The 27520-nt window shown below is 40.1% G+C and overlaps 1 protein-coding gene across 5 annotated transcripts in view; it reads left to right on the forward strand.

The window, feature by feature from the left end:
- Positions 1–8054: 8054 nt before the first annotated feature.
- Positions 8055–27520, forward strand: part of SLC24A2 (solute carrier family 24 member 2) — a 119894-nt gene continuing 100428 nt past the window's right edge. For 2 of the 5 annotated variants that reach the window (XM_061470853.1, XM_061470856.1), the window contains exons 1-2: positions 8055–8267; positions 9977–11050. In XM_061470853.1, coding sequence (XP_061326837.1) covers positions 10115–11050 — 936 coding nt within the window. In that variant the 5' untranslated portion in view covers positions 8055–8267; positions 9977–10114. Of the gene's footprint in view, positions 8268–9073; positions 9634–9976; positions 11051–27520 lie in introns of those variants that run through there. The other 3 variants (XM_061470855.1, XM_061470857.1, XM_061470854.1) reach the window with 2 other exon arrangements.

Genomic DNA, 27520 nt, shown 5'->3' on the forward strand with positions numbered 1-27520 from the left:
TTTAGTCTGTGGTATAAGCATTTTCAGTGCACATGTGCAGGGCTCTCTAACTAGATAATGCTAATTGGTACTCTGCACACAGGTACCTTGCAATGTAAAATGGAAACGACTCCATGAATTTCCTTTCCTTTCATTGGAAATGTCAAAGGGTTAGCACTGACTTCAGTCCTAAAACTTTTTGTCATCTTTTTCTGTTGCATTCTGCCTTCTCTGCACACCAGCTGTGTGAATAGTTAATCAGCAGATTGCAACACTTATTTTGTAAATTCTCATAATTTCACATGTCATCGAGGTCAATTTTTATCTTATATTTAAGTCTTTGAAACATTCCAGAAGGGTGGAGGAGATTACTTGAAAAGTAAACTACTGCAGAGATGAAGACAAATGGCTTGTAATTCATTAAGTGCAAGGAACATGAGAAGGCTGAACATAAGTGAAAAGGAAGAAAAAGATAATTATTGTGTGATGGTATAGCAACGAAGATAATTTGTGAGAAGAGTACAATCAGTGGGAGACATTTCCTTCCAGCTCTGCCTAGACAATGGCCTAGTTGGAAATAAATTGTGTAAGAAATCTGAGTTGTAGCTAATATCAAGTTTGACCTCTATCCCTGAGGCACTCTGAAGTATTTCAAGTCACAGGGAGCTGAGGGTTTCAAGCTGAGACTCCAAGCAACATGATATGTGAAACTGCTGCGAAATAGGCAAGAATGCTGGAGCTCATCCACCAAAACAGCAATTGTTCCAAAGGCTGCTGACTTGCCAGCTTGCAGGTGTTCTTATAAATGAGGCTGGCAGGCCACAGATTATAGCAAAATAAGCATTCTCATTGACTTCAGGACAGCTCACTGGGGTTACATTACAGCACTTAGACACAAGGAGCTTCAAATGAGCAAATTATCACGTGTGAAAGAGAAAGTCATCTGAAAGTCATGTTGCGCCATCCTGCTGTTTTTTGAAAAGTGTAGTTAACCTATAAGTAAAAATAATCATCTGGATATAACACACACAGGTCTTTTAAAGTGGATTTCAATAATGATATCCCATACAGTATCGTCTTCTGTCATATCAGTAGATGCTAGACCATGGTCATTTTACTCTGATATAGACCTCTCAAGCCTGGATAAAGAGAAAGAAAATTTGTACTTTCATTGAAGGAGACTATCCTTTCAAGAGACTGGCATGCTATGATGACAACATTTACAATTGCCATATGTCTAATTAGCATCTTAAACATTACATTAGAAAAGCCAAAAAAACTTTTTTCTTAAAGGTATACCCAATTTATATTTTCCTATTACTGTGTTCACTAGCAGAAACTGAAATTAAAAACAGCAGTTAGCTTTATCCTTCATAACAAAGGTGTTTACTGTGCTCACTGTAACTATGCAGGACACAGGTGAAGATTTCTCCTCTTAATAGATTAAAAACTAAAAAAACCCTCAAAAATTCTCAAAGATTTTCAAATCAATCATTTGTTACAAAATTTAAATCTGCATTGCAACTGATCATGACATGAAGTAATGCTATCAAGACTGTTTCAAAAGGGAAGTGTTAGAAAGTAGAATTTCACCCACTGCAAATGAAACAGAAACATCATATTATCTCTGAGACTTTTTAGTAAGCCAATGCTTATAGTTGAATGTAAAGCATATCTTTCACAGCTAAAGCCCTAAGTCTGGTTAGATGTTGGTGTGACAGCAAATTGCAGTTGTTACACAGTGATACTAGCCTATATGCCATTTTAGCTTACGGTTTTGACTCTAGTGAGGACTCTGTACCACTGTGTATATGTTCACCTTTTATTCCCCAGTATATGGAGTGGAGATAAGAAAAACTTCCTAACTTCAGGCACTTACAAGATTTACTCATCACTGAGAATTTAAAGTACCTTCCGAATATGAAGTTTTAATAGCCTCTTTAATGTGGGCTTCTGGAAACCTAAAGAATCATATTTAATTTTGATCAATACATTCTTCTCAAACGTATTACTCAGGAAATATAAACAGTTTCTGCCCCTCAGGCACTGTAATTTATACACAATAGCTTGGCTTATTAACCCAAACAAGTAAATTATGTAACGTACTTTAATGATAAAGATTATGTTTATTACTTATGGGAAGACAAAGGAAGATGGTTTTAAATTGAAAGAGGGTATAATTAGGTCAGAGATTAAGAAGAAATTCTTCACTATGAGAGTGGTGAGACACTGGCACAGGTTGCCCAGAGAAGCTGTGGCTGCGCCATCCCTGGCAGTGTTCAAGACCAGGCTTGATGAGGCTCTGAGCAACCTGGTCTAGTGCAAGGTACCCCTGCCCATAGCAGGGGGATTGGAACTGGTTGAGTTTTATGGTCCCTTCCCACCCAAACAATTCTGTGATTCTATGATATTACTGTTGTGCTGCATTTGGCTGGGATAAAGTATGAGAGTATGGGTTTGATTTGCGCTGAAAACTGTGTTGATAATGTAGCGATGTTTTTATTATTGCTGAGCACTGCTTACATAGAGACATTTCCACTTCTCACACCACCCCACCAGTAAGTAGGCTGGGGGTGCACAAGGAGTTGGGAGGGGAAAGAAGGGGTTCTTACCCACGGTCACAGTCCCTTCAGAAGTAAATGTGCTCCAGCATGGCCTTACCCATGGCTGCAGTCCCTCCAGGAATGAACCTGCTCTGTCATGGGTTTATCTATAGCGACATGATTTGAGGTGCTTCAGCATGACCTCATGCACAGCCACTGATGCTTCAAGGTGTATGTTCTCCAGCGTGGACTTAACCTTGGGCCACAATCCCTTCAGAGGTAGACCTGCTGTGGCACAGATGTAACGATGGCCACAGACAGTTAGAGGTGTCCTACTCCATGTGGACTCATCCACAGCTCACATCCGTCAGACTCAAGTTCACACTGGACTTCCAGCCTGTCCAGTACAGCAGCACAGAAACACCAATGATGGCCAGGTCATCTGCCAGTTAAGTGTACAGCCATTGCTGTTACCAAAATATTCCTAGGCACAGAACAATAAGAGGATAAGCAGTACAGCAAGCAGCAAAAGCAAAAAGCAGCCACTAATAACCACAGCTCTAACATAAGGTAAGCAAACCCAATGGCAAGCACAGGAACCTGTCAGTTAAAAGCTAAATAGCAGTAACAACTATAAATTCAATATAGCCCATTTCAGTCAAACCTGTTGTCCCTCAAACCCTTTGTGGCCTAGCTGGTTGCCAAAAAGGACTGTTGTGGTTTCATCCCAGCCAGCAACTAAGCCCCAGATAGCTCACTCCTCTCCAGTGGGATGGGGGAGAGAATCAGAAGGATCCCAGCAACCAAGGAACAGTTACAGAGAAAGACAAACACTATCACTCCAAACATTTTCTCTTCTTTTTCTTCTTTCCCCAGCTTTATATGCTGATCACGACACAAGATGGTGTGGTATATCCCTCTGATCAGGTGGGTCAGCTATCTTGGCTGTGTCCCCTCCCAACTTCTCCTTCACCCCCAGCCTCCTCGCTGATGGGGTGGTGTGAGAAGCAGAAAAGGCCTGTGTAAGCACTGCTCAGCAATAACTAAAACATCCCTGTGTTATCAACACTGCAGCACAAATCCAAAACATAGTCCATACCAGCTATGATGAAGAAAGTTAACTATTATCCCAGCCAAAACCAGCACAAATGTTTGAATTCTACATTGTCCTCTTTTTCACCCTCTTTCGCTTGTTCTATGTTACAAAGTGTTGAAATAATTTTGATATTTCAAATATCATCTGTTCCCAGCTGCAATTAGCATTTAAAAGCTTAACATCAATTTTCATTCAAATATGCCGCCTCTGTAGTCATGGTAACCTCCTTGTAAGCTTTAGCTTCCAGCTTTAGAAGGTACTGGTCTGGTACTTAGAGACGTTGTCATTCAGGATTTTCATTTGGCTCCCTTCTCCCTCCCTCTCCTTGTGCACAAAAGACACTTCTGTGCTTGCTTTTACCAAGTTGAGGGTTCACAACAGCAAGAGAAGAGCCAAAATCAAAATACTGTAAAAAAACAAATAAAAATAAAGGCCCTACCTCGTGGAGCTTCCCAGAAATAGGAAGTGGTGAGCAGTGGCTTATGATTTCAGAGGGTTTATCACACATGGTGCAGTAAACTAGATATAAGTTATTAAAAAACTACATATCCGGAATATGTAAAAATGAAAGCGTAGTCATATATACAAATGCGTAGGTGCAGAACCCAAGTACTTCACACATTCTTTTCTGTCTTCACTTAAGAGGAGAAACATTGAACCAGCTGTAAGCCAAAGACTGTTTCATTCAAATAATCTCATTATTTTGTATTTAACCAAGACATGTTCTGACATTTAATTTTGTGAGGAAAATATTGAATTTATTTTATTGTTATCCTCCTTATATTAATTTAACTGTGGGTGGTTTTGTCCTGTCATCATTTTTATGCAGCATCTATGTAACAACAGGTCAGCTGACTTAAAATGCTTAAGTTATTGGTAGAGATACCCATCTGTGAGCCACATCATTCCTTTTAAGATTTTATTGTCCTTGGATTGCAATCATGTCTACTGTTGGGAGAAAAAGCATTACGAATACAGAGAAACAGTTGGATATTACAATTCAGATATGTGGACTTTTGGTTAGTAGATAATGTAATTATAGGGGATATAATAACATAATTATAGGGGATTTTCTACATATTCTCCCCATGGTCATTTGCAAAACTGACCTGCTTCCACTTTTATTTCAGAAACTGATAGAAATTGGGGTACTACACACATACACAGCCTGTCTATGCCCACCTGTGGAAACATCTTTTAGGTATATTTCAAGTGGCCACTTCTCACAGACTGCAAGCCAACAATACAGTAGCTACAAGAAGTCATGAAAGCATGTTTACCTTTAATCTTTGTCATCAATGTACAGCAATGTATAGCGAGTACAGTTTTGATATTTGAGATGTCACCACTTCATCTGTGTCTTGTGTGTGTGCATACAGGCAGTAGATTTGCATTTTAACTAATTCTTACATGGTGACTCTAGAAGGACGGGTAAGACAATATCCACATGTCTCATTGCATCATCCCAAGCCTGAACAATGCAAGTCTAGATAATCAGCAGGCACCCTCTATCAGCTGCCATGCACTAATGAAAACCTCCCAGTGTGTAATGTGAAATAAATGTAAACCACCTGTGCAAATTCTGGCTTTCAAAGGCATTTTGTATGTGTGAGTCAGCCATGGCTCTCATGGGAAATTCCAGAAATTTTGGAAATATCTTCTGAAACTTTATCTCTTGCATGTCCACATAGTCTCTAAGATGCCTATTGTGTTTTGGTGTATCGACTTTTGCCATCTCATAACTCTTCAAAAGAACTTTCAGGTTTCCAGTCAGCACCTGAGCCGTTTGGGTTGCCTTGGTGCTGCTTGCCACATGATAAATCACAGTGTCCTAGACTGCTTTGGTTTGGAAGGAACCTTAAAGGTCATATAGCTCCAACCTCCCTGCCATGGGAGAGACACCCTTCACTAGACCAGGTTGCTCAAAGCCCCGTACAACCTGAACACTGCCAGGGATGGGGAAGCCACGAGTCAGTGTTCAAAATGAAGAAGGTAGAAGTTGTAAAAATCAAAGTTATTCTTTGGCCCAAAGAGGCTGAGAGTTCACTGTTCACAGTAAAATTTTCAGAATATGAAAAACTGAAAGCAGTGTAGTGCTAGTGAGCTGCTTACCAACCCCCTGACAGATCTTACCTGTTGCCCTGTGCTGTCCTCCCCTCCCCATCTCCCTGCTGTCACCTGGGCTCTGCATTTTTCAAGGATTTCTGCATGGAGGTCTTTCCCAAGTGCCTGGATACAGCAAGGGTCTTCCTGGGGTGTTGGCTCGCCTACATGAGATTACCATTACCAATGGATTGCCATGTGGCTTTTTCTAACAATGGCATAGAGTAGGATTCTAAGTTTTATTTCAGAAGAGCAGCACCTGTGTACTCCAGTGGATCTATAGCATGTAGCACCAGGGATTAGCTATGATAGAGCTGCAAAGTAATAGTTTCCAGTATTAGCCCAGAAGCCATCCATATGCTGGGCTGCATCAGAAGCATGACCAGCAGATCAAAGGTGATCCTGCCCCTCTACTCTGCTCTTGTGAGATCACACTTGGAGTATGGTGTGCAGTACTTATGTTGGTGTCCCGTGCATAAGAAGGTGCCCTGAGCACAGCCCTAACAGTTATTTTTCTCCTTCTTAGTAGCTGGTGCAGTGCTGTGTTTCAGCTTTAGTCCAAGAACAATGCTGGTAACACACTGAAGTTTTAGTTGTTGATAAGTAGCACTTACCCTGATCAAGGACTTTTCAGTTTCCTATTCTCTGCCAGTGAGGAGGGGCACAAGAAGCCAGGAGGAAGCAGAGACAGGGCACCTGACCCAAACTAACCAAAGGAGTATTCCACACCATAGCATGTCATGCCCAGTATATAAACTGCAGGGAGACATATGGAAGCCCAGATCGCTGCTTGGATCGGGCTGGGTATTGGTCGGCAGGTGGTGAGCAATTGTGCTGTCCATCACTTGAGTTTATTGTTTGATTTTATTTTTTTTTCCTTTTCCGGTTTAGTTTTATATTCTCTCCCCTTGCCATTTCCCTTATCATTATTATTACTTGTGGTAGCAGTAGTCATTTTGTATTATACTGTAGTTATTGGACTGTTCTTATCCCAACCTGTGGGGTTTACATTCTTTCAATTCTCCTCCCCATCCTGCCCGGAGTGGGGGGAGGAAGAAGGGAGTGATAAGTGGCTGTGTGGTTCTGAGTTACCGGCTGGGCTTAAACCATGACAGAAAGACATGGAGCTGTTGGAGCAAGGCCAGAGGAGGGCACAGGGATGATCGGGGGCTTGAGCACCTCCTGTATGAAGATAGGCTGAGAAAGTTGGGGCTGTTCAGCCTGGAGAAGAGAAGGCTGCGTGGAGACCTCATAGCAGCCTTCCAGTATCTGAAGGGGGCCTACAAGGATGCTGTAGAGGAACTCTTCATCAGGGACTGTAGCAATAGGATAAGAGGTAATAGCTTTAAACTTACAGGGGAAGTTCAGGTTGGATATAAGGAAGAAGTTCTCTACTGTCAGGGTGGTGAGGCACTGGAATGGGTTGCCCAAAGAAGTGGTAAATGCTCCATCCCTGGCAGTGTTCAAGACCAGGATGGACAAGGCCTTGCGTGATATGGTTTAGTGTGAGGTGTCCCTGCCCATGGCAGGAGGGTTGGAACTTGATGATCTTGAGGCCCTTTCCAATCCTAACAATTCTATGATGCTATGATTGTATTTGAATCTTGAAGCAGTTACTTAATGAAGCACAATTTGTTGGATGAATAGACGGAGACCAAAAGAAAAAGGGGCAGTTATGGCTAAGAACTTCCCCTATTCTCTAGGGTGTTCAATGCATCTTTATTGTTCTCTGTGACAGCTTCAAGATGCAGTTTGAAGGCATTTCTCTTCATCAGTAAATGAATAATAATTTTGATTTAATGAGTAAATTAATGATGACTTTATAGCAGACATGTCACCTTACAATCAAACCCAAAATGCGATGTCCTTTTCTTTCATTTACCGATTTTACTTCAGAAAACACTCGGAGTCAAGGATATTTTGATCAGAAGAACTCTCCTTTTTAAAATTACCCTACTCCTTGACACTGATTGTCTTTGCTGAATTTCACCCTGGTTAATCAGCTAATCCCAGCTAAAGGGGAAACGAAAACAAACCAACAACAAAAAAAAACCAAACCACAATAAACCCTTGTCACCCCCTTTGCACCACTGACCAAGCAGTCCGTGCTGGCGCGGATGGATAGAGCTCCGGGTGAAGGAGGGGCTGGGGTGCTGCCGCGCGTACTGGCACCCCGGGGCCGGGCAGGGGCGGGCCGCCGCCTGCCCCTCCTGCGCGGGGCGGGACGGGGCGGACCTCGAAGCCACCGCCCGCCGCAGACGGGCCGTGGCTGCCGGTGTCCCTGTCGAGCGCTCGCGGGCCGCCGCGCAGGGCAGCGCAGCGCAGCGCGCCTCCGGGTGAGCGCCGCCGGTCTGCACGGGCGGGGTCTGGGCTGCGACTGTGCGGGGTCTCCCCTCCCCCTCTGCCCGCCCCCATGGGTGGTACCCGGCGGCGGAGGGGTGCCCTGTGCTCCGAGCCGCCCGGCCAGTCCTTCCGCGGCTTTCCGCGGTTGGAGCTGCGCGACTCCGCGGGGTTGGACTCACTGCCCTGTCGCAGAGGGAAAAAAAGTTTGTGCAGCGGGGCGCGGCGCGGTGCAAACTTGGGCTGAGTTAGCTGAGGCTCTGCGGCATCTCCGCGGGGGGACGGGCGGGATGGGGCTGCAGGGTGAGGGATGCAGGGCGCTGCGCGCCGCCCGGGGATCGATGCGCGGCGGGCGAACGGGCAGGGAGGGGAGACAAGGGATGGGTGCCGGGAACGGTCTGGCTGGGCGCTGCGCTGAGAGTTTTCGGGCAGAGGACATCCCGGGCGCTTTTCACCGTTCCCATTCAGGTGATTCATAACGGCGAGGGGGTGATGGGCGCATCCGCCGTTAAGTCGCGCAGAGCAGCGGTAGCGCTGTTCCGGTGCCTTTCCTGCTTAATTTTAAGACAGTCCGGTGGGCAGTAACTCCGAGACGGGAAAGAAGATATCTGCTGTGGTGCTGTGTCTTGCAGATGGAGTATAAATCTGTGACACCTTCTTAGTACGGAAGCTGTTTGTAAAAATCAGGAGGAACTGCACATAACTTAATAACTTTTACGTAAATAACTGCAGGGCATATTTGTAACTGTATTTGATAATACAAAATCAGTATTCTACTGATAAATAGATTGTTCAGTGTTCAGCCAGCGCAACAAATTACTCGAAGTGGTGTAACAAAGTATTTTTTGTCTCCAATAGCAAAGACTCCTGGTTTTATTTCGAAAATATTTTATATTTCCTGTCACAGAAAATGTAACTTACAGTGCATTTCTACATTACATATATTCTTCAAAATCAGTAACCAAAGCATGTCTTACTATATAGTGGTTTTTTTTTTTCTGGGTTTAAAAGTTCTGTTGGTCTAATATGTTCTGCTCTGGCATACGTGAAAAGTTCTCCTCACATAGATTAATTTTGCACCATTTCATTTGTTTCAGGATCAACTCTTGTGTAAATTTAAACTATTTTCTTAAGAATCTGTAAGAGAAATGCTTTTAAAAGATATTTACCACATAGGTATTCTTAATAGCTGCCTACGTTTGTAACCGAATGTGTGACATAAACCAAAACCAGAGGTCTTAGCTAGTTCAAGCTAGTATCCTAGGTCTGACCAGAAGCAAACTCAGTTCTCTGTGTGTAAAACTTCGGTTGATTTTGCAGAGGAATTAAATAAACTATGGATGTATTAGATCTTCATTTCAATCCTGTTCCAACGGCACAGTTGGCATAGTGTTTTTCCTATATATCAATAGTCTTGTTCTGTGCATGCATAATATTTCAATTAATCCCTCCTCAGCTGCCTAAAGGTCTGATGAGATACATGTTAGAACTTTGATTGCTTTTTCATACATTATTGCCCCTGCATTTGAGATTTGGACCTTACATGATCATGATTAAAAGTAATTACAGAAGGTAATAGTCTTTGGGTATCCATGAAAATAGTAGTTTCTTTGTTTTTATGCAACATCTGGGGACTACTTTTACCTTCCACTAGGATTTTTTGAGGAGAACAGTGGCTCAGAGGCATATGAGAGGCATAAAATGATCTGACTATTGATAGACTGTTATTTGCAGGGTTACTGCTGAAACAAACATCTTGTTGCTGTGTCTGATGGGATGTGGCAGGGGTTTTTGTTACAGTTGGTAATATTCTGCTTTAAAGTCTAAATTTAACCCAGGCTGTAAAATGTTTTTCAGACACTTCTACTCACATACTATTTCACTAATATTAATAATATCTGTTTGTCCTTTTAAGACGAATGAAGAAATTGCTTCCTATGAAGAGCAGAAGTACTTGATTCTGAAAAAACTCTTAAAGTGGTTCTAACTTCAAAGCTGGAGAAAAGCATGAGGGAACAATCCGTCTGACTCAGTATCTTGCACACAACACAGAATGGCTCTTCAAAAGAAAACTGTTGCTGGTGTCTTGGAGGAGTGGTGTTTGGAGGAACCACTGTTCAGTTGCAGACGGCACCAGAATGTTAGGAAAAAACTGAGACTGATACGAATTATAGGTCTTCTTGTTAGCGTAGTGGCCATGAGCACTTTCTCTCTTTCAATTAGTGCCTTTTTCAAGATGGAACCACAGAGCATGGCATTGGCCAGCAGCCTAGAGAGCCAAAAGCTAGTGCATGGGCACCAAAGAACTCTGTTGGATTTCACAGGACAGAATGAAAATGGCAGTCCAGACCCATCCACTGCTATGAAATATGAAGCTGAACATGACAATGCAACAGATGATCATGCCAAGGGAGAATACCCCAACGACCTTTTCTCTCTTGAGGAGAGAAGGAAGGGAGCAGTGATTCTCCATGTAATTGGAATGATTTACATGTTTATAGCCTTAGCCATAGTCTGCGATGAGTTCTTTGTTCCTTCCTTGACTGTCATCACAGAAAAACTGACTATATCTGATGATGTGGCAGGGGCAACCTTCATGGCTGCTGGTGGGTCAGCTCCAGAACTGTTCACTTCTCTAATAGGAGTGTTTATATCCCACAGCAATGTTGGCATTGGCACAATAGTGGGATCTGCTGTGTTCAATATTCTGTTTGTTATTGGAATGTGTGCTTTATTTTCTAGAGAGATCTTGAACCTTACTTGGTGGCCACTCTTTCGAGATGTGTCCTTTTACATCATTGACTTGATCTTGCTAATCATCTTTTTTCTGGATAACTTGATCATGTGGTGGGAAAGCTTAACACTCCTGACAGCATATTTTTGCTATGTGACTTTCATGAAGTTCAACGTTCAAGTGGAAGAATGGGTGAAGAAGTTTTTAAACAGGAACAAGGTTGAGAAGGTAACAGCAGCAGATGCTGAAGGAAAGGTTGGTCAGTTTTTAATTAGTATGTATGCAATAATGTCCTTAAAAGTGCTGAGTCCTTCTGTATCATACAGATCCCAATATAGCAGAGTAAGCAATATTCAACAGTTCCATGTTTTTCTAAAAAGGTCTTTCTGTGTAATCCGTTCGATAGGATTGAAAATGTAAAACATGAGGCAGCCTTCTAGTAAATCAATACCTTTTAACTCCAGAACGATCCTAATCACACAGAAATCAAGAAAAAATGCCAGGAACAAGACATAAACCTTTACTCAGCATTTTGTCAAATGATGAGGTTTGAGATGTAGCTACTATTTTTCCCTATGCTTTTGGATTAAGCAGTAACAATATTTGGGGAGGATTTTATGACAAAATTTGTCCTTTTAAAGATTTGTAATGCACTTTCTTCCTCAAAAAAGTGAATCACTCAGTATACTAAGGCATTTTATACATATATTTTATCTACTGACACTGGTATATAGTATTAACTTCCAATTGTAGTTAATGGCAATTACATGAAAAACTGTCTGGAAAAGCAGTGAACACAAGAGCAAAAGGCGGAGGTCCTCTGTTTAGGCAGGGGGATTAGCAAACTGATTTTTGGCCTAATATAAGTAGGGAAGGGAATTTATGCACAGAGGGCTCACTGGGCCTTCAGCAATTATTACTATCTTTTAAACATCTCTTTTCTTAAAGCAGGGGACTTACAAAGGTGAACCTGTAAATGCTGATGTATATAGCAGTATGTTAACTGGAAATTTAATACTGAAATTGAAATGTTTGGGTTTATATGGGAGTTGGGTTATTCATCAGGTAAGGTTTTATTGCCCACTAGTTATTCAGAGTTATCAGGGAACTGTTCACTATTTCATTTCTTTAACAGCCCTGTCTGAGTAGTTTGGAAGACTCAATCCACCAATAGATCTGTGCAGGCATATAAACAGAAGGATAGAGAGATGGAGGGGGGTACCGGCCTGTGACTCATAGAAAACTGGTTATTCTCCCTATATTCCTAACTTTGAAGACAGTGATATTTTAGCAGTATAGGCAGGTGCTTTCAGTTTTAGGACAAGCCACAAAAAGTCCACCAAAAGTCAACCGAGAAAATTCTCAGGTTTTTAAGTTGTCTAACCAAGTTTAGCACCGATACATTTACTTGTAATTTTATATTTTCCTTTCTGTTCTGTTCATTTTCCAAAATCAGCATACTTAGCTTCATTTTTCTCAAGACGCATAATTGTTGATTTATTTTTTTTTAAGAAAATTGAAAGAACATCAACACCAACAAAGTATTTGCTGTAATTAATCAAAGGCTTCTTTAGCTACATTAGTTGGTTTCTAAATAATGTTGGGTTTTAAATAATTCTAAATAATTTCACAGTGCTACCTTGACAATTTGTGCTAAATGTGTGTAATGATAGACTATGGTGTATAAAGTAACTGTTTAATGTACCTTCATCTACCCATAAACTGGATAGGAAGGAGGTCTGAATCTATAACTTAATATAATTGTCTTAGACAATACTCCATGTGAAAAGCAACTGTTTGGGTTGTCCAGACTATAGGGTGGTAGGCATTCTGTTACTCTCTACTGGTTTGAAGAATACATTATTTGTAGGTCATATTGAACAGAATAATGTTTAAAGTACTTTAGATGTACTTGATTTTTAAAAAGATACCTTTAGGAGCACTCACTTAGTGTTTGATATATTTTCTTAGAGCTTAGTCATATTATAGGTTCACAGAGTTCAGATGGAGATGAAAAAAAAAATGGCTGGAAAAACAGTGACAAGAAGAGCAAAGAACCCACAAGCTTTGCATCATATGTTTCATTAAGATATTTTTCCTGAATTAACTTAATTAAAATAATAAAATAATGTATTTGTAAAGCTGATGGGTAGAGGGTGATGAAAGAGGTGCTCTAATTTTGCTGCAACTTAGCTAATATGCACTTTCTGCTTACTGGGGAAGTAGGTTCTGAAAGTATCAAACCATGTGTTTCCTTTATAAAACATAATGTAAAGACATATGTTTTGAATATTCATCTAACACTTTGAAATTGTAGCTCATAACTCGTAAAATCTAACAACTTTGCTGCTACATTCAACATCATTTAGCAGGGTGAATGAACTTATTTTGTGATAGCAAGGATGTCACAGATGAAGTTCTTTGGAAAGAATCTGACTGAATTTATGTATTCATTTATTTATTGTTATTAGATAACTTATGTGTTGATTTTTGTATAAAAAGTAACCAAACTGTGACATTTAATCCCAGGCCTGATAGAAATGCTCAAGAATTTAGCTTGAAAGTTTTTGCCTAAAAGTATACAATGTTATTGTAGTCTGGGATCTAGTGCCTAGTCCGACTACTAGTGCCTAGTAGTGATTGCAATGCACATGCGTGCTTATTTTCTACCCAGTAAGGGTTGTAAGTATTGTGGAAGTGATACGCTTGGCTTTTAGTGGCAAATACTGTTTCATTTTTACAGTATTAGCTGTTAGCCTAGATTGCTTCCAGTCATCACAACTGTGCTATATCAGTGCAAAATAAGATTGTATACAATCAAATTAGCATATCAAATTCAGAATTTGTGATCCCAGTTATTTCTAATGAAAATTTCTTCACTTTTTTTTTTTTTCTGCACTACGTCAGTGAATTGCTGGAGGCAGGTCTCTGAAATTGATGAGTTGGAGTTGAAAGTTCTAATAACTTTCTTTGCTTCTCTCATTCTCTTTCGCTCTCTTTTGTTCTCTATTTTGTTGAAAGAACCTTATTACAGGAGTATATACAAAATTCTCTTCTTTCCTCCAACCAATGATTCTTCTGCCTGTCTGTTGTTTATTCTGTTGTTGCCAAACTGGCAAGTGTTCTGCTAAAAAAACGTGCCTGCTGTATTTATCTGTAAGACTTTGTTGTTGTAATCTGAAAGCAGCTCAACAAAGTTGAGAGGTCTAAATAAAGAATCATAAAGCTGGATAGTGGAAAGGTTAGGTGGCTTATTAACAAACAAGTATCAATGAGTAAAAAATCTCATCAGATGAAAAACCTCTTGAGATACTAAAATGTATTTTAATGTTAATTTCAGTACTTTTATTATTAGTCATCTTGAAATGTTGAAGAAAGTTTTACATTCTTAAGGACAGTATTTCCCATGAGAAAAAGGTCTTAGATACAAAATTATTTATCTGTTTGGCTGTCATTTGCTCTAGATGTATTAATTGAGTTGCTAGAATGCATATGTATCTCTAGATGTCTTGTAGATTCCTTTCTCTCTTCCCTGTTTATAAAACTAAAGCACTTTTTTTTTTGGTACTAGAAAACTGTGAATATTCAAACTTATCTATTTTTTTTTTTCTGATCTCACTTTCTTTGGCACGTCAGTTAATTTTAAAAATGTGAATGCAGACAGAGTACTCAATGTGAATTTAATTGTGCTTTGTATTTGTCTTCAGAAGCTTTCAAACAAATGCTGTCTGGTTTCTCAAAGGGTACAGGTTGAGAAAATCTGATGACTTGAATTTTGGCAACAAGTTGGTGACAGAGATGAGAACAGACTACAAAGTTTCTGCATTTAATATTCATGGGGTGCATTGTTTGAACTGTGGATAGCCTCATGCCCTGTCTCACCCTTAAGGAAGCCTGATACCGATAAACTCCATAGATCTCTGAGGCAAGGATGAAAAAAAGGAGGAAAGGTGAAAAAGAGAGGCAGCATGAAAGGACAGAATAAAAACCAGATGGCAAAGTCCCACAGTATAGTGTGGCATGTGGCATATGCAGACCAAGATGGGTCCCTGACAAGTGACACTGAACCCTGTGGGCTGCCCCAAATGGTCCCTATAGTAGGTAATGTGATCCTACCACCAGATACCTCCAAAAGTCCCTTCAAGCCTAATTTACTCTGCGGCATGATTTTTAGATTTTATGCAGTTATCCTGCAATGAGCAGATGATTTTTTAGGGCTGGGGAGGAAACTGATGTTATTTCTACATCTTCCTCAATTAAGTGAAGATGTTTAAAAACAGAAGCTTGAAATTTAGTATAATGGACAGGAAGACAACAGTGGAAAAAGCTGATGTACAAAATTCTTAAAAATAAGACGTTTTTGACCTTCTTCTAAGCTTTTAGTCTTTTTTTCAGAGTCTGTACTGGTGAAGGCATGTTGATTATATTAGATCATGGTAACATGTCATGTGAAATTACATTTCAGTTTTCAAGTACTTTTTTTCTTCAATGTAGCATGGAGTTCACTGCAGAATTATTTGAATCTGATCACTCAGTAAATAACTCAAAACAGTTCTGTTTGGCAACTGGGAGAACAGAATGTGGGTGGCACAGGGATATTGTGCTGTGACATCTGTTTCACTGACAGCACCATTTTAGATAAATACCTTATGGTATATACAAGACAGTTGCAGTTTTTCTACATTTACAGAGAACTACATTTGGAAAATGAGCTATTTTTACCAACAACACATAGTTTGACATTATTTTATTGCCAATTTTGTTGTGTTAAGAAACTTGAATAGCTTGTGTGTGATATTTAAAGGTCTATACTGATCTCAAGTGTTGCCTCATTGTATTTAATGGTGGTATTTGCATTCTAAAGAAAAAGTTTTAAACAGTATTTTTAGGTACTTCTCTAACTGGTTGCAGTATTAACAGTGCAACAACAGTCACTGTTATAATGTATGGTCTATGTGTTGTTTAAGGAAAAACATAAATTACCTGCATGCATGCAGGAAAAATGGAATGTGCAAAAGATCCATGTCTGTAGTTGTTTGGAACTCCTGTACAATTCTTTGTCAGGGTTTTTTACTGTTGAATCCACAAACTCAGTAAAGGTAACTCAATCTATAGAATAGCTCTTCTCTCACCACCACATTTTAAAGCAGTGTTTCATACTTACAGGGAGATTGGAGTTTTATTCAACAGGCATTTCATGGTCGGCCTACTTGTACAAACATGTGCAAATGAATATAGAGCTACATGAGCATCGTCACTGTCCTTGTACCATGTTTTGTTTTGTTAAAAGCCTGGGTTTAAATTACAGAGTCCCAGAACTTAGAATAGTTAGGGTTGGAAAGAACCTTAAGATCATCTAGTTCCAAACCCCCTGCCCTATGTTTTATCTGCTTTTATTATCTCAAAAACTTTCAAGATACTTCTGTGTTAACTTAGTTCAGTAGCAGTGACTGTTAATTTGCCTTGAATATTTAGCATTGTTTCAATTTAGGGCTATTACTGACGTACCCAAAGGCTGATACTTTGTATATGCAACCATTAGTACAGTAAAATGGTTTCTATTGTGTTTATTTTAGTGCTGCTCAGTAATTTACTGACTACAAAGTAACGATTATAGTGGTTTTCACCACTGTATTCTCTTGGTTTTGTGACTGTGTACCCTCATAATTAACAGAAAGTGATGGAGTGGAAATTCTGTATAGATTAAATGCTCCTAAATCGTGGTCATCCACTAAGATTCGTTAGGAAATCCTTGTTAATTGTGCTGGAAAAAGGAAGGGCAAAACTGTGCCACCTTGAATTAACAACAAGGAGACAACATATCCATCAATACATTTAAAAATAAAAAAAAATATGTAATTAGAAAGAAGTCAGAAGTCAGTTTTCTTAGAGGCTGCAGAAAACCAGCTGTGTTGTCTAATGTTCACCATCCTGTACTTCAGAACTCCAGACATGATTAAATTCATTGTGCTAAAAGCTGTACAAAGGAATATGCAGTCCCAGATTCTGGAGACTTTATAAGTTTTTTTCCTTCTGACATCTCAGTCTTGGATACTTTGGTCCAGATCCTCAACAGGATGTGGGAGCTACAGGAGACCGTAGGTAGAATTTCAATCCCCAGATCAGCATACCAGACCTCAAAATGTTTGTCTGCGTGGGGGCACTTGAACTGTGAGGTAGCTTTGCTTTTGAACAGTGAACATCTTCAGATGCTGTAGTTTCACTTCCGGGTTTGTTCAGAAATGGCACACCCAGCTGGAGCAGCATGGCACTTCTTTTCCATCTAATCCACATTCCTCTACTTTTCTCCTCAAGCTAGTTCTCCAGCTTTACCTCCCAGACTAATAAACAAAATCTACTGGCTTTTACAACCTTTTTGGATTCGGTTAGCGAGAGTGCTCAAATTTCATGCAGCGATATGCATACCTTCCTTATTCACTGCTCACTTTGTGGGGCCCAACTCATCATACAAAAATTTTGTGTGGCAAGGCACAACTGACTCCCCTACTTCTTCTGCTCTTGTGTTAAGAGGCAACAGTGAACCCTCCACATTGTGTTTTTAATGAGTAGGTGGAGGTAGCTGTCTTTCTGAACTGTGGGATGTGGGTGGTTGAAGCTGCCCTTGGCAGTGCTTGTTCCGGTGTTATTTTGGTGCCACAGTACAGTGATGCTTTGGGCACTACTGACATAAGGGTGGCCTTGGCCTTTCTGAGTGGTTGAACTCCATAGGCAGGTTGCGGTACAGTGCCAGGGTCACATGACAGAAAAACAGGTTTGATGAAGTGCTTCTGCCTCTTCAGTGATCTGAGGTTTTGTTGGTTTTATTAGCAGGAGTAGGTTTTCCACTGCCTACTGTAGAGGTGAGAAAACAGGCACTTTTGGCTCCTTTCTTCTGAAATTGTTTCTCGAGTTCAGCCATCTTGATTTTGCAACTGTAGAATAAGATTATAACCAATTTCAATTTGTTACTGCATAATGGATAGATAGTATGTTCATACTGAAGAAAATCCTGTAATAAAAGCAATGTAGAAGTTTGCATAGTGTAATGGCTGGAAAAGTTCATTTGGTGTTTGTTCAGACAGGCTTTTTAACCATAGAAATCAGAAACCTTCTGTGCAGAAAGCTTTTGAAAGGACTATACTTAAGTGTACGATCTGGGTTCCTATTCTCTGTCACTTGTGGGTGGACATTTATAAGTCTTACAAAAATGGTGTAAGGCAGTGTGGGATTTGGACATTTATTAACCTTTTACCTCTTAGGTACAGAGAACAAACATACAAAACTAGTGAGTGCTTTCTGGTAAACAGCAATCAATGCAGTACCACTATTTCAGAATTAAAATAGCTTCCATCAGCCCTTTCAACCAAAATTCAAAATCTCATTTTAGTCAGGAAAGCAAAGAAATACTGAGACAAAGAATATTTGAAAGCTTACGCTTTGAAAGATCTGTGTGGGATGAATGAGTATTAAAAGCGCTTTATTCACAAGATATAGAACAGATGGGAAGATGTATTAGAGATGAGTACAAATAAATAGTTGTAATACCTGTGACAATTAAGACGTCTCTCATCTATTTAGCAACCTTTTTTGCTATTTATAAAATAAACTTATTATAAAGAATAAGACTTCTTAATTTCTCCCTAGTCACCTAAAATATTTTGCCTAACCTTCAAACTACTAATTCTGTGGAATAAAGAATGGTATTTCTTCAACCTTAACCTAGATATTCCATTGTATTTCATCCATCTTCCATTGTATTTCAGCCAGCTCTTATTTAAACATCACTTTTTATTATTCAACTTAATGGCTGGCCGCATTAATCTGTGCAGCAGTAAGTGAGCTGTTGTCGCAAACTAGAGATTCAAATACTGTCTTGGCACTGGCAGCTCTTTCAGAACCTACACTGACAAGAGACCAAAATCATATAATTGTAATAAATTTATTATGCACAGATCAGTTGTTAATGCATCATAAAATGAGACCGAGGTGCTTTAGAAAAAGAAAAGTGACTGGCTTTTTGATCCAAACCCACTCATTAAGTACTTCTCTTGAAAACAACTGTTTTCTTTATCAGTACAAACCAAATACCTTAGTAATACTTAGCTGTGCATTTCAAAATTCTGGACTTTAGGGATGTTGATGAGAACTCCTTCTTACAGAATACTCTTGACTCTCTAATGTTCTGTTTTAACACAGGCACAAATATTTTAACTATTATTCATTTTCATACCAAAGTACCGAGATGATAATCCAGTCTCCATCACACTAGGTGCTTAGACAACTGTATGAAATCACAGTTTTCCCTCTCTGTAGTTCATGGTAGAAAAAGATTAATGCCATCCATAATACCTGATACGAAGAATATGGTTCATCATTTATGTGATTTTATGTACATTCTTACATACTTACCCTTCTATATAGTTAGCATACTGTCAGTCTTCATCATCCAAGCTGTCAGTGAGTTGCTGTTTCTTCATTATAGATAAGGGTCTCGGGTAATTTAAAGAAATAGTTTATTTCTCTCTATGATCTAGCAATACCTCTTTTCAAGTATCAGTCAATCTAGTAGAAGGCAATATCTGTTGTATAGTAGGACCCAAGTCAAAATAGTCATGCTGGCGCTCTGTTTTGCTTTTTGGGCAAACAGGGAATTCTGATGGTTTGGGTTTAGTTTGTTTTTGCTGTAAATTTTTGTCCGTGCAATTCTTGCAGTTGTGGTCGTAAGTGCAGGCAAACTGAAAATCCTAAGTTAGAGTAACCTTAGGGCTTACTTTGGCAAACCAGTTATATCTGACAAAATATTTTGTGGTACATTACCATGTATTTCATTATTTTGCAGGCAATACCTGTAACTATTTCCTCAAAGTTAGTATTTGCTGTCATAGGTGGTTAGTTGGCTTACATGTATTCCTACCTGAAAAGAGGAAGTGAAAAAAATGCAGGCTTGGAAAATTAGCCATTGCCTTCCTGAGTAGAATTGAGCCTCATGGCTTGGGTGGGCAGTGCGAGTTTTAAGTGTTGATTGTGTACTTGCTTCTACAGCAGGGGAGGGTTCAGAGCTCATGTTGCCTCCAAAGCGGCTTTATCTAGTGTTATAACTACTGCTCTGCCTTAGTCAACAGTGGCTCGCTTGGGTAATTTTACTGTCTGTTAGATACAATTTCATCAGGGTGGTTCAAAGAATAGTTTCATTGCTCAGTTACTCTGTTTTGCACTATTCTATTACTATTGCACTGTCCTCTGTATCATTGAAGTTACAATATTTTACATGAAAAGCCATAAATAGCAATGATCTTGGATGACTTCTAAGGTGAGTGTGAGAATAGGCTTAAAGGTGTGTGTGCAATGATATTCACACTGCTGTAAAGTGATACACATACAGGATAAATAGATAGGTGCAAAATAATTTCTTGTTTGAGGGAGAATGAGGATAGAGAGTTTGTACTGTATAGTACACTGACAAATTAATAATAAATTTTCCTCAGGAATTAATCCTGCTTTATCACCTCTTAACTGCTTACTGATGGGAGTCTAGTCTAAAGTCAGTGGTAATACCAGTGACATTTATTGCATAACCAGCTAGTGTAAACTTTTCACCCTTTCACATTGCTGTAAAACAGCTCGAGCAGATACAGAGCACTAAAGAAAAGGCACATCCACTGTCACAGGCTTTGTTTGGTGACCTTCGGGACATCATTTGAGGTCTGAACAGTTATGCAGGCTTTTGCCTGAGGGAGAAGGTTGAAGTTTGCAGGGGTTGTAATGCCAGAGGATAAGCACCTCTCTGGGGATTAATCAGATGTTAATTTTGTATTTTGATTTGTGGTGCAAGCTTTTATCAAATTACTAATTAAGTACCTTTTATTGCTACCAGGTACAACCACTAAGTTATCAACTAGCTAAAATTTATAGCAGTCCTATGTTTGAGTGGAAAAAAGCCCTAGATTTTGGAACTCCAGAAATGCTCTGTTCAGTAGTTAGAAATAGTTCATATTATTAAGTTACTTACACATTCTTAAAGCAGTCATCTGAAGTAATTTGAAAGCATCATGCTCCTTAGCAGATATTTTTTGTTTCTGTGTGATTTTCTTTTTATTTAAATATCCAAATTTTTCTGCTTTATTCTTAATGTTGTATTTATTTGCTACGTATTGTTTTAATTTAGAATGTTTCTGGGTGGAGGCGTAACATGTTTGAAGGCTTAATCTTGATTGAATTTCTCAATGATGCAGTGATAGTTGTAATGATTTTGAAATTCTCTGGAAAATTTGTATTAAGAAATTCATGGTTTTCTGTATTGAAAACCATGAAAAACACTGAAGTTCTCCAGTTCATAAAGAGATTTTGACCCGTGTTATCAGGTCAAATTCTTGTTTCTCTCCAGAAGTCACAGGCAGGATACCTGAGTCTCCTCTCATGCAAAACCAATGTCAAAATTCCTTCAAAATTTAGTCAGAGAATGATCATGGTCTGAATTTCAGAGAATATTACTGTTGTTTTTTGCTTTCAGTGTCTGAGATAAATAGCTACATGCTGCCACTCGCAGTCCAACCCTACATGTTATAATGAAGTCATTTTTTAAACTTTTAATTGTCTCGTTGCCAGTATGTACTGGAACCATTTACTATTTGCGTGCGTGTGTGTATGGCCACACCTGTGTAGACGCGTGCACACATAATTGTGAATCTCCAAGGTGCTATGCAGGCCATATAAAAGGTCAATGAGATACAGCGCAGATCCATAGAATGGTAATTTGCATGCTTCCTACATTATTTCACCTGTCCTCTGCCTAGTAACCCATTTCTGTAAGACTTACTCAGACATTTAAATTTCTGAGCAGCACATTTCTCATAGGTTTTTTTCCACATTAGCTGTTCAGAAAGTATGTGTGTGTTTTCCCCTTAATTTTGGGCTCCTCCCAAGCAACGTATCACTTCTGTCTAAGGCAGAGGGCATAACGTACTGAGCTGTTGCCATAAAGAAATACAGACTCTGTCCTGGGTTCAGCCGTAGCAGTCATTTTTCTCCTTCTTAGTAGCTGGTGCAGTGCTGTGTGTTTTAACTTTAGTCTGATAACAATATGAGTAACACACCAATGTTTTAGTTGTTGCTACATAGTGCTTACTCCAATCAAGGACTTTTCAGTCTCATGCTCTGCTAGTAAGGAGAGGCACAAAAAGCCAGGAGGGAGCAGAGACAGGACACCTGACCAAAACTAGCCAAAAGGGTATTCCATACCACAGCACGTCTTGTGCTCAGTATATAAACTGGGGGGAATTACCTGGAAGGCCCAGATGGCTGCTGCGGTCACGATAGGTATCTGTCGGCAGGTGGTGAGCAATTGCATTGTGCATTGCTTGTGTTTATTGTTTTCCCCTTTTTTAGTTTTATATTCTCTCCCCTTGCTGTTTCCCTCGTCATTATTATTATTGGTGGTAGCAGCAGTGGTTTGTGTTATACCTTAGTTACTGGACTGTTCTTATCTCAACCCATGGGAGTTTCATTCTTTCAATTCTCCTCTCCATCCCTCTGGGAGCAGGGAGGAAAAAGGAGGGGCAGTGAGTGAGCAGCTGCGTGATTCTAAGTTACCGGCTGGACTTACACCACCACAGATGCTTATTTTAAGATAACAGCAACAGGCTCAGTAACAGGCATGGACTGAATTGCAAACTCACGCCTTAGTTTTGGATTTGAGGGTTGAGATGTGGTTCTCTGTTTCATTTAATCTGCTTAAAAGCTCGTGGCTTCCAAGCCTTGTGGAGCATTGTACAGCGTGCTGTACAAGGGTGTATTTCTGCTTGCTTGATTGGATTATGACGTGCAAGAAAAACAGTGGTCAGCATATTGATGGCAAAATGGTCTGGAAGTAAGGCCTGGCAAAATCTTGGAGCAGATTCTCCTGGAAGGCATGCTAAGACACATGAAAAACAACAAGGTGCTTGGTGACAGCCAGCATGGCTCCACCAAAGGGAAATCCTGCCTGACCAATTTGGTGGCCTTCTATGCTGGGGCTATGGAACTGATGGACAGGGGTAGAGCAGTTGGTGTCATCTACCTGGACTTCTGCAAAGCATTTGACACTGTCCCACACAACATCCTTGTCTCTAAATTGGAGACATCAGTTTGATGGATGGACCACTCGGTGGATAAAGAACTGGCTGGATGGGTGCACGTAAAGAGTTGTGGTCAATGGCTTAATGTCCAGCTGGAGACCAGTAATGAGTGGTGTCCCTGAGGGATGAGTGTTGGGACTGGTCTTGTTCAACATCTTTGTCGCTGACATGGACAGTGGGATTGAGTGCACCCTCAGCAAGTTTGCCGATGACACCAAGCTGTGTGGTTCAGTTGATACGCTGGAGGGAAGGAATGCCATCCAGAGGGACCTTGACACGCTTGTGAGGTGGGCTGATGCCAACCTCATGAAGTTTAACCATGACAAGTGCAAGGTCCTACACCTGGGTCAGAGCAATCCCAGGCACAGCTGCAGGTTGGGCAGAGAAGAGATTCAGAGCAGCCCTGTGGAGAAGGACTTGGGGGTGTTGGTTGATGAGAAAATGAACATGAGCCGGCTTCAGTGTGCGCTTGCAGCCCAGAAAGCCAACCGTATCCTGGGCCGCATCAAAAGGAGCATGACCAGCAGGTCGAAGGAGGTGATCCTGCCCCTCTACTCTGCTCTCGTGAGACCTCACCTGGAGTATTGTGTGCAGTTCTGGTGTCCTCAACATAAAAAGGACATGGAACTGTTGGAACAAGTCCAGAGAAGGGCCACGAGGATGATCAGGGAAATGGAGCACCTCCTGTATGAAGACAGGCTGAGAAAGTTGGGGCTGTTCAGCCTGGAGAAGAGAAGGCTGCGTGGAGACCTCATAGCAGCCTTCCAGTATCTGAAGGGGGCCTATAGGGATGCTGGGGAGGGACTGTTCATTAGGGACTGTAGTGATTGGACAAGGGGTAACGGGTTAAACAGGGGATGTTTAGACTGAATATAAGGAGGCTCTAAGTTAGTGGTATGTTATTTTTGAAGCATCTTGATAAGCATAATCTTGTTAGCAGCCATTTTTGCCAGAGTTTGAAACTTTAGTAGATTTCCTGTTTAAGAATTCTTCCCATCCTTAACATTATTGTCCCTTCCTCAAAAAGGAAATTGGAATTGAAGAAACATGTAGGTGTAGATTTTTATAATTCCAAGATTTTTTTTATTTTTATTTTTTTATGAGGGAAAGAACTAAACTGACTACAAGGTAGAATTTAAGTTAGTGGTAAGTTTTGCTGTTGATTTTGATGAAAATGAAATTAAGGCCAAAAGTGGACATGGAGAATTACAATCTTTCTGCTTCTCTGGTCTAATTCCAAGCCTCTGAGCTGCTCTCCTTCCATATTAAGTCATCCCTAGGAAGCAAACAAACAAAGCAATTTCTTTAGGTTTCAGAGCAAGCAAACCAGGCTTTATCAGCTTTCTGTGCCCTTGGATTTGAACTGGAAAAAGGCACTCAATGTTTCCACAGCCTGGTCTGTCCTGTCATGTGAGTAGTTTGTCGATTATTGATGAATCTCAAAGCAATTATTATATGGTGAGCCCATAATAGGTTTTTTTTGAGTCAGACAACTCATCCCTAGAAATCACTGCTCTCCATCATTTTGGGGGGTCCATCTCTTCAAGGGGAACACTGGGTGTGGGTAAAGTCAGTTATTTCTGAAATACAGGAAAAGCTACTGTTCTACAGTTAACTAACAGGCACATTTTTGTAAGTGATACAGCGGAAAAGAGCTCTTCTATGCAATTAACTTGGTCTTCCTATGGAAAAATAATATGCAAAAATAAAAAGTGGATTAACTAATTATCAGATTTAGTTGATCGGCATTCACAATTGCAGATGAGAAGTACAAGACTTAGACAATTTCAGAATCCAACTCTTGTCCCCAGAATAATCTGGTTTAGCTGTCCTGACTGACCTATGAATAGTCTCCTCAGTTTACTTCTGTGACCAGTCAGAAAATGTGGGCATTTTTTGTAGAACCATAGAATCGTTTAGGTTAGAAAAGATGTTTAAGATTGAGTTCAGCTGTTAACCTAGCACTGCCAAGTCCACCACTAAACCGCATCTTTAAGCACCACACCTACACATCTTTTAAATATCTCCAGTGGTGGTCATTCGAGTGCTTCCCTGGGCACCCTGTTCCAATGCTTGACAACTCTTTTGGTGAAGAAATTTTTCCTAATATCCAGTCTAAACCTCCCCTGGCACAGCTTGAGGACATTTCCTCTTGTCCTGTTGCTTGCTACTTGGGAGAAGAAATGGACACCCATCTTGCTACAACCTCCTTTCATGTATTTGTAGAGAGTGGTGAGCTCTTCCCTCAGACTCCTTTTCCTCAAGCTAAACAACCCCAGTTCCTGAGCCACTCCTGAAAGCACTTGTGCTCCAGGCCCTTCACCAGCTCCATTGCCCTTCTCTAGACCTACTTCAGCACCTCAATGTCTCTCTTGTAGTGAGGGACCCAGAACTGAACACAGGATTTCAGGTGCAGCCTCACCACTGCCAAGTACAAGGGGATGATCACTGCCCTGGCCCTGCTGGCTACACTACTGCTCATACAGGCCAGGATGCTATTGGCCTTGTCTGGGTTCAAGCTGGGCTTATGTTCAGCTGGTAATGGGCCAATACCCCATCACTATTGTGACTTTATTATAATATATTATAAGAAAGTCACATATATCCATTATAAGGATTAATCCTCTCCTAACCAGAAATGGGACAAAATTAGCCTGGGCTGTCACGTACAACTATAGATTGGTAAAATCTGAAAAGCCATCTCCTGTGCTTTTATTGAAATAGCTGATATATATCATTGCGTTGCCTTTTCTAACATCTGAAACTACATTAGATTGTGGTGAGGGTGACAACCTGATGTATTTTTGCACAGGGTGACCTTAAAGATAGGGGTGCTTAAAAAGTACTGGTTTTCTCTGCCACTAAGCAAAATAAGATGCTTAATTAGATGTTAATCAAGTCTGTGAACATTTCATTTGCTTCCTCGTTATTAAGGTCAGTATGTAGATACCACATGTGGTTCCAAAGAGGTGCATGTTGCAAATAAGCTATTGAGTCATAGTATTACAGAAAAGTCACTGGCACTGCTGCCACCCAGTGTTAACATTCAGAGCAGATTTATGGGTTATCTTTTTGATAAGAGGAGGTATAATTTTAACTTTCAGAGAATTACAGTATTAGTTAACTAAGTAATGAATCAGTTAATTAAATCTTAATTAGCCTTCCATGTGGAAGACTGAACATTTACAATGAATTAACTAAATTGTCCGCAGCCTCTAAAATAATAAGAAACACCCATGGTAGGACTGTACAACTCCAGCTTCCAAAGGAAAAATGAGTGGTTAATTATGAAAATTCAGATTACGTTGTTCTTGCTCCTTCTGCTATTCAATGCCTTTCGAAGTTTGTTCTTCACAATTATATACTAATTGTTGTATACAAATATTTTACAATATAGTGAGAGAATAGAGCCTGCTGTGAGGAAGCATATGTGCACGTAGTCCCTTGATGAAAGGAAATCAGATTACAGTTGTGGCTTATTCAGACTTGTTGGTTGAGTTTGGGCAAGTAATTTCTTTCACCATTTTTCAGATCCCCTCAGACTTATGAAATCATATGCCTGCCTTATTCAGTTGTGGAAAAAATAAAACAACCCTGGATGTCTTTGAATGTCACTGCATTAAAATAATCAGTGCTGCAATGTCTGCGTATGGCAAGAAAACAGTGGCATTTCACTTGTGAAATGCAGAACATCATCTATTCCTATTTCAGTGTATTCTGGACACCAGTCTTTTTTGACATAATCTATGAATTGTCACAGTAGCAATTATAGCATCATCCTGTATAAGCATAAGAAAAAAAAGTAAGGCTAAAAGAGTAAAATGAAAGAGGAAGGATAGGAAGCTAATAATGAGAAATGGGTATTTTTATAAGGCAATATTTCTCCCATTATATTAAGGCTTTTATGCCATACCTCATTTTTATACGTGTTATTTCATACTAACCACAGAATTTGTACAGTATATAACGCTATCTGTTTGCCATGCTAAAACTGATCTTTACTGAGCGGAAAGGTATTCCCTTTCCTGGGCACCTCTCTTGAGAGGTAAGTACTTTACTCCTAAGTGTAGGGAATGAGGTGTGGAGGACTGGCTAATGCCAAGCCTCAGTCATTGCTCCCTGACCTCTTCTAGGGCCAACACTGGTTGCGATTTTCACCTAGCTTCTTACAGAAAAGGGGTTTGGGCAAGGAAACATGGCTTAACCCTTTCTGGCAGCCTATAAAAGACTACATAGCAAAGTGCCTCCTGATGCCAAGAGCAGAAGAACCTGTTCTTTCAGGTCCAAACATCACCCAGGGATTGCACCTTGCAGAAAACTGATGAACTGCATGAGGCCAGCTTTCTGTTTTGCAGTAGATGGGTATCACCATTGTTGGTTTTAATGGGTTTTGGGTAGATTCAGAGTGCTAGAGCAACTTTAAGTAATTGCAGCATTTTCTACAGAAAGTGATGATCATTAAGCTGACACTTGGTAGCAAACACTGTGGTAAAGAGAAGCAGGTCTTTCAAACTCTTGTTGGCATCCTCTACCTTTCTGACTTCTTGTTTTGGAAGAGAGCCTATATTGTCCAGTATTAACCTCCCTAGCAAGGAGAATTTGCTGAAAATCT

The sequence above is a fragment of the Pezoporus flaviventris genome, unplaced genomic scaffold (assembly GCF_033815535.1).
Source record: "Pezoporus flaviventris isolate CSIRO_AGI_PZ_B2104156 unplaced genomic scaffold, CSIRO_AGI_Pfla_v1 ptg000064l, whole genome shotgun sequence".
Lineage (NCBI taxonomy): Eukaryota > Metazoa > Chordata > Aves > Psittaciformes > Psittacidae > Pezoporus > Pezoporus flaviventris.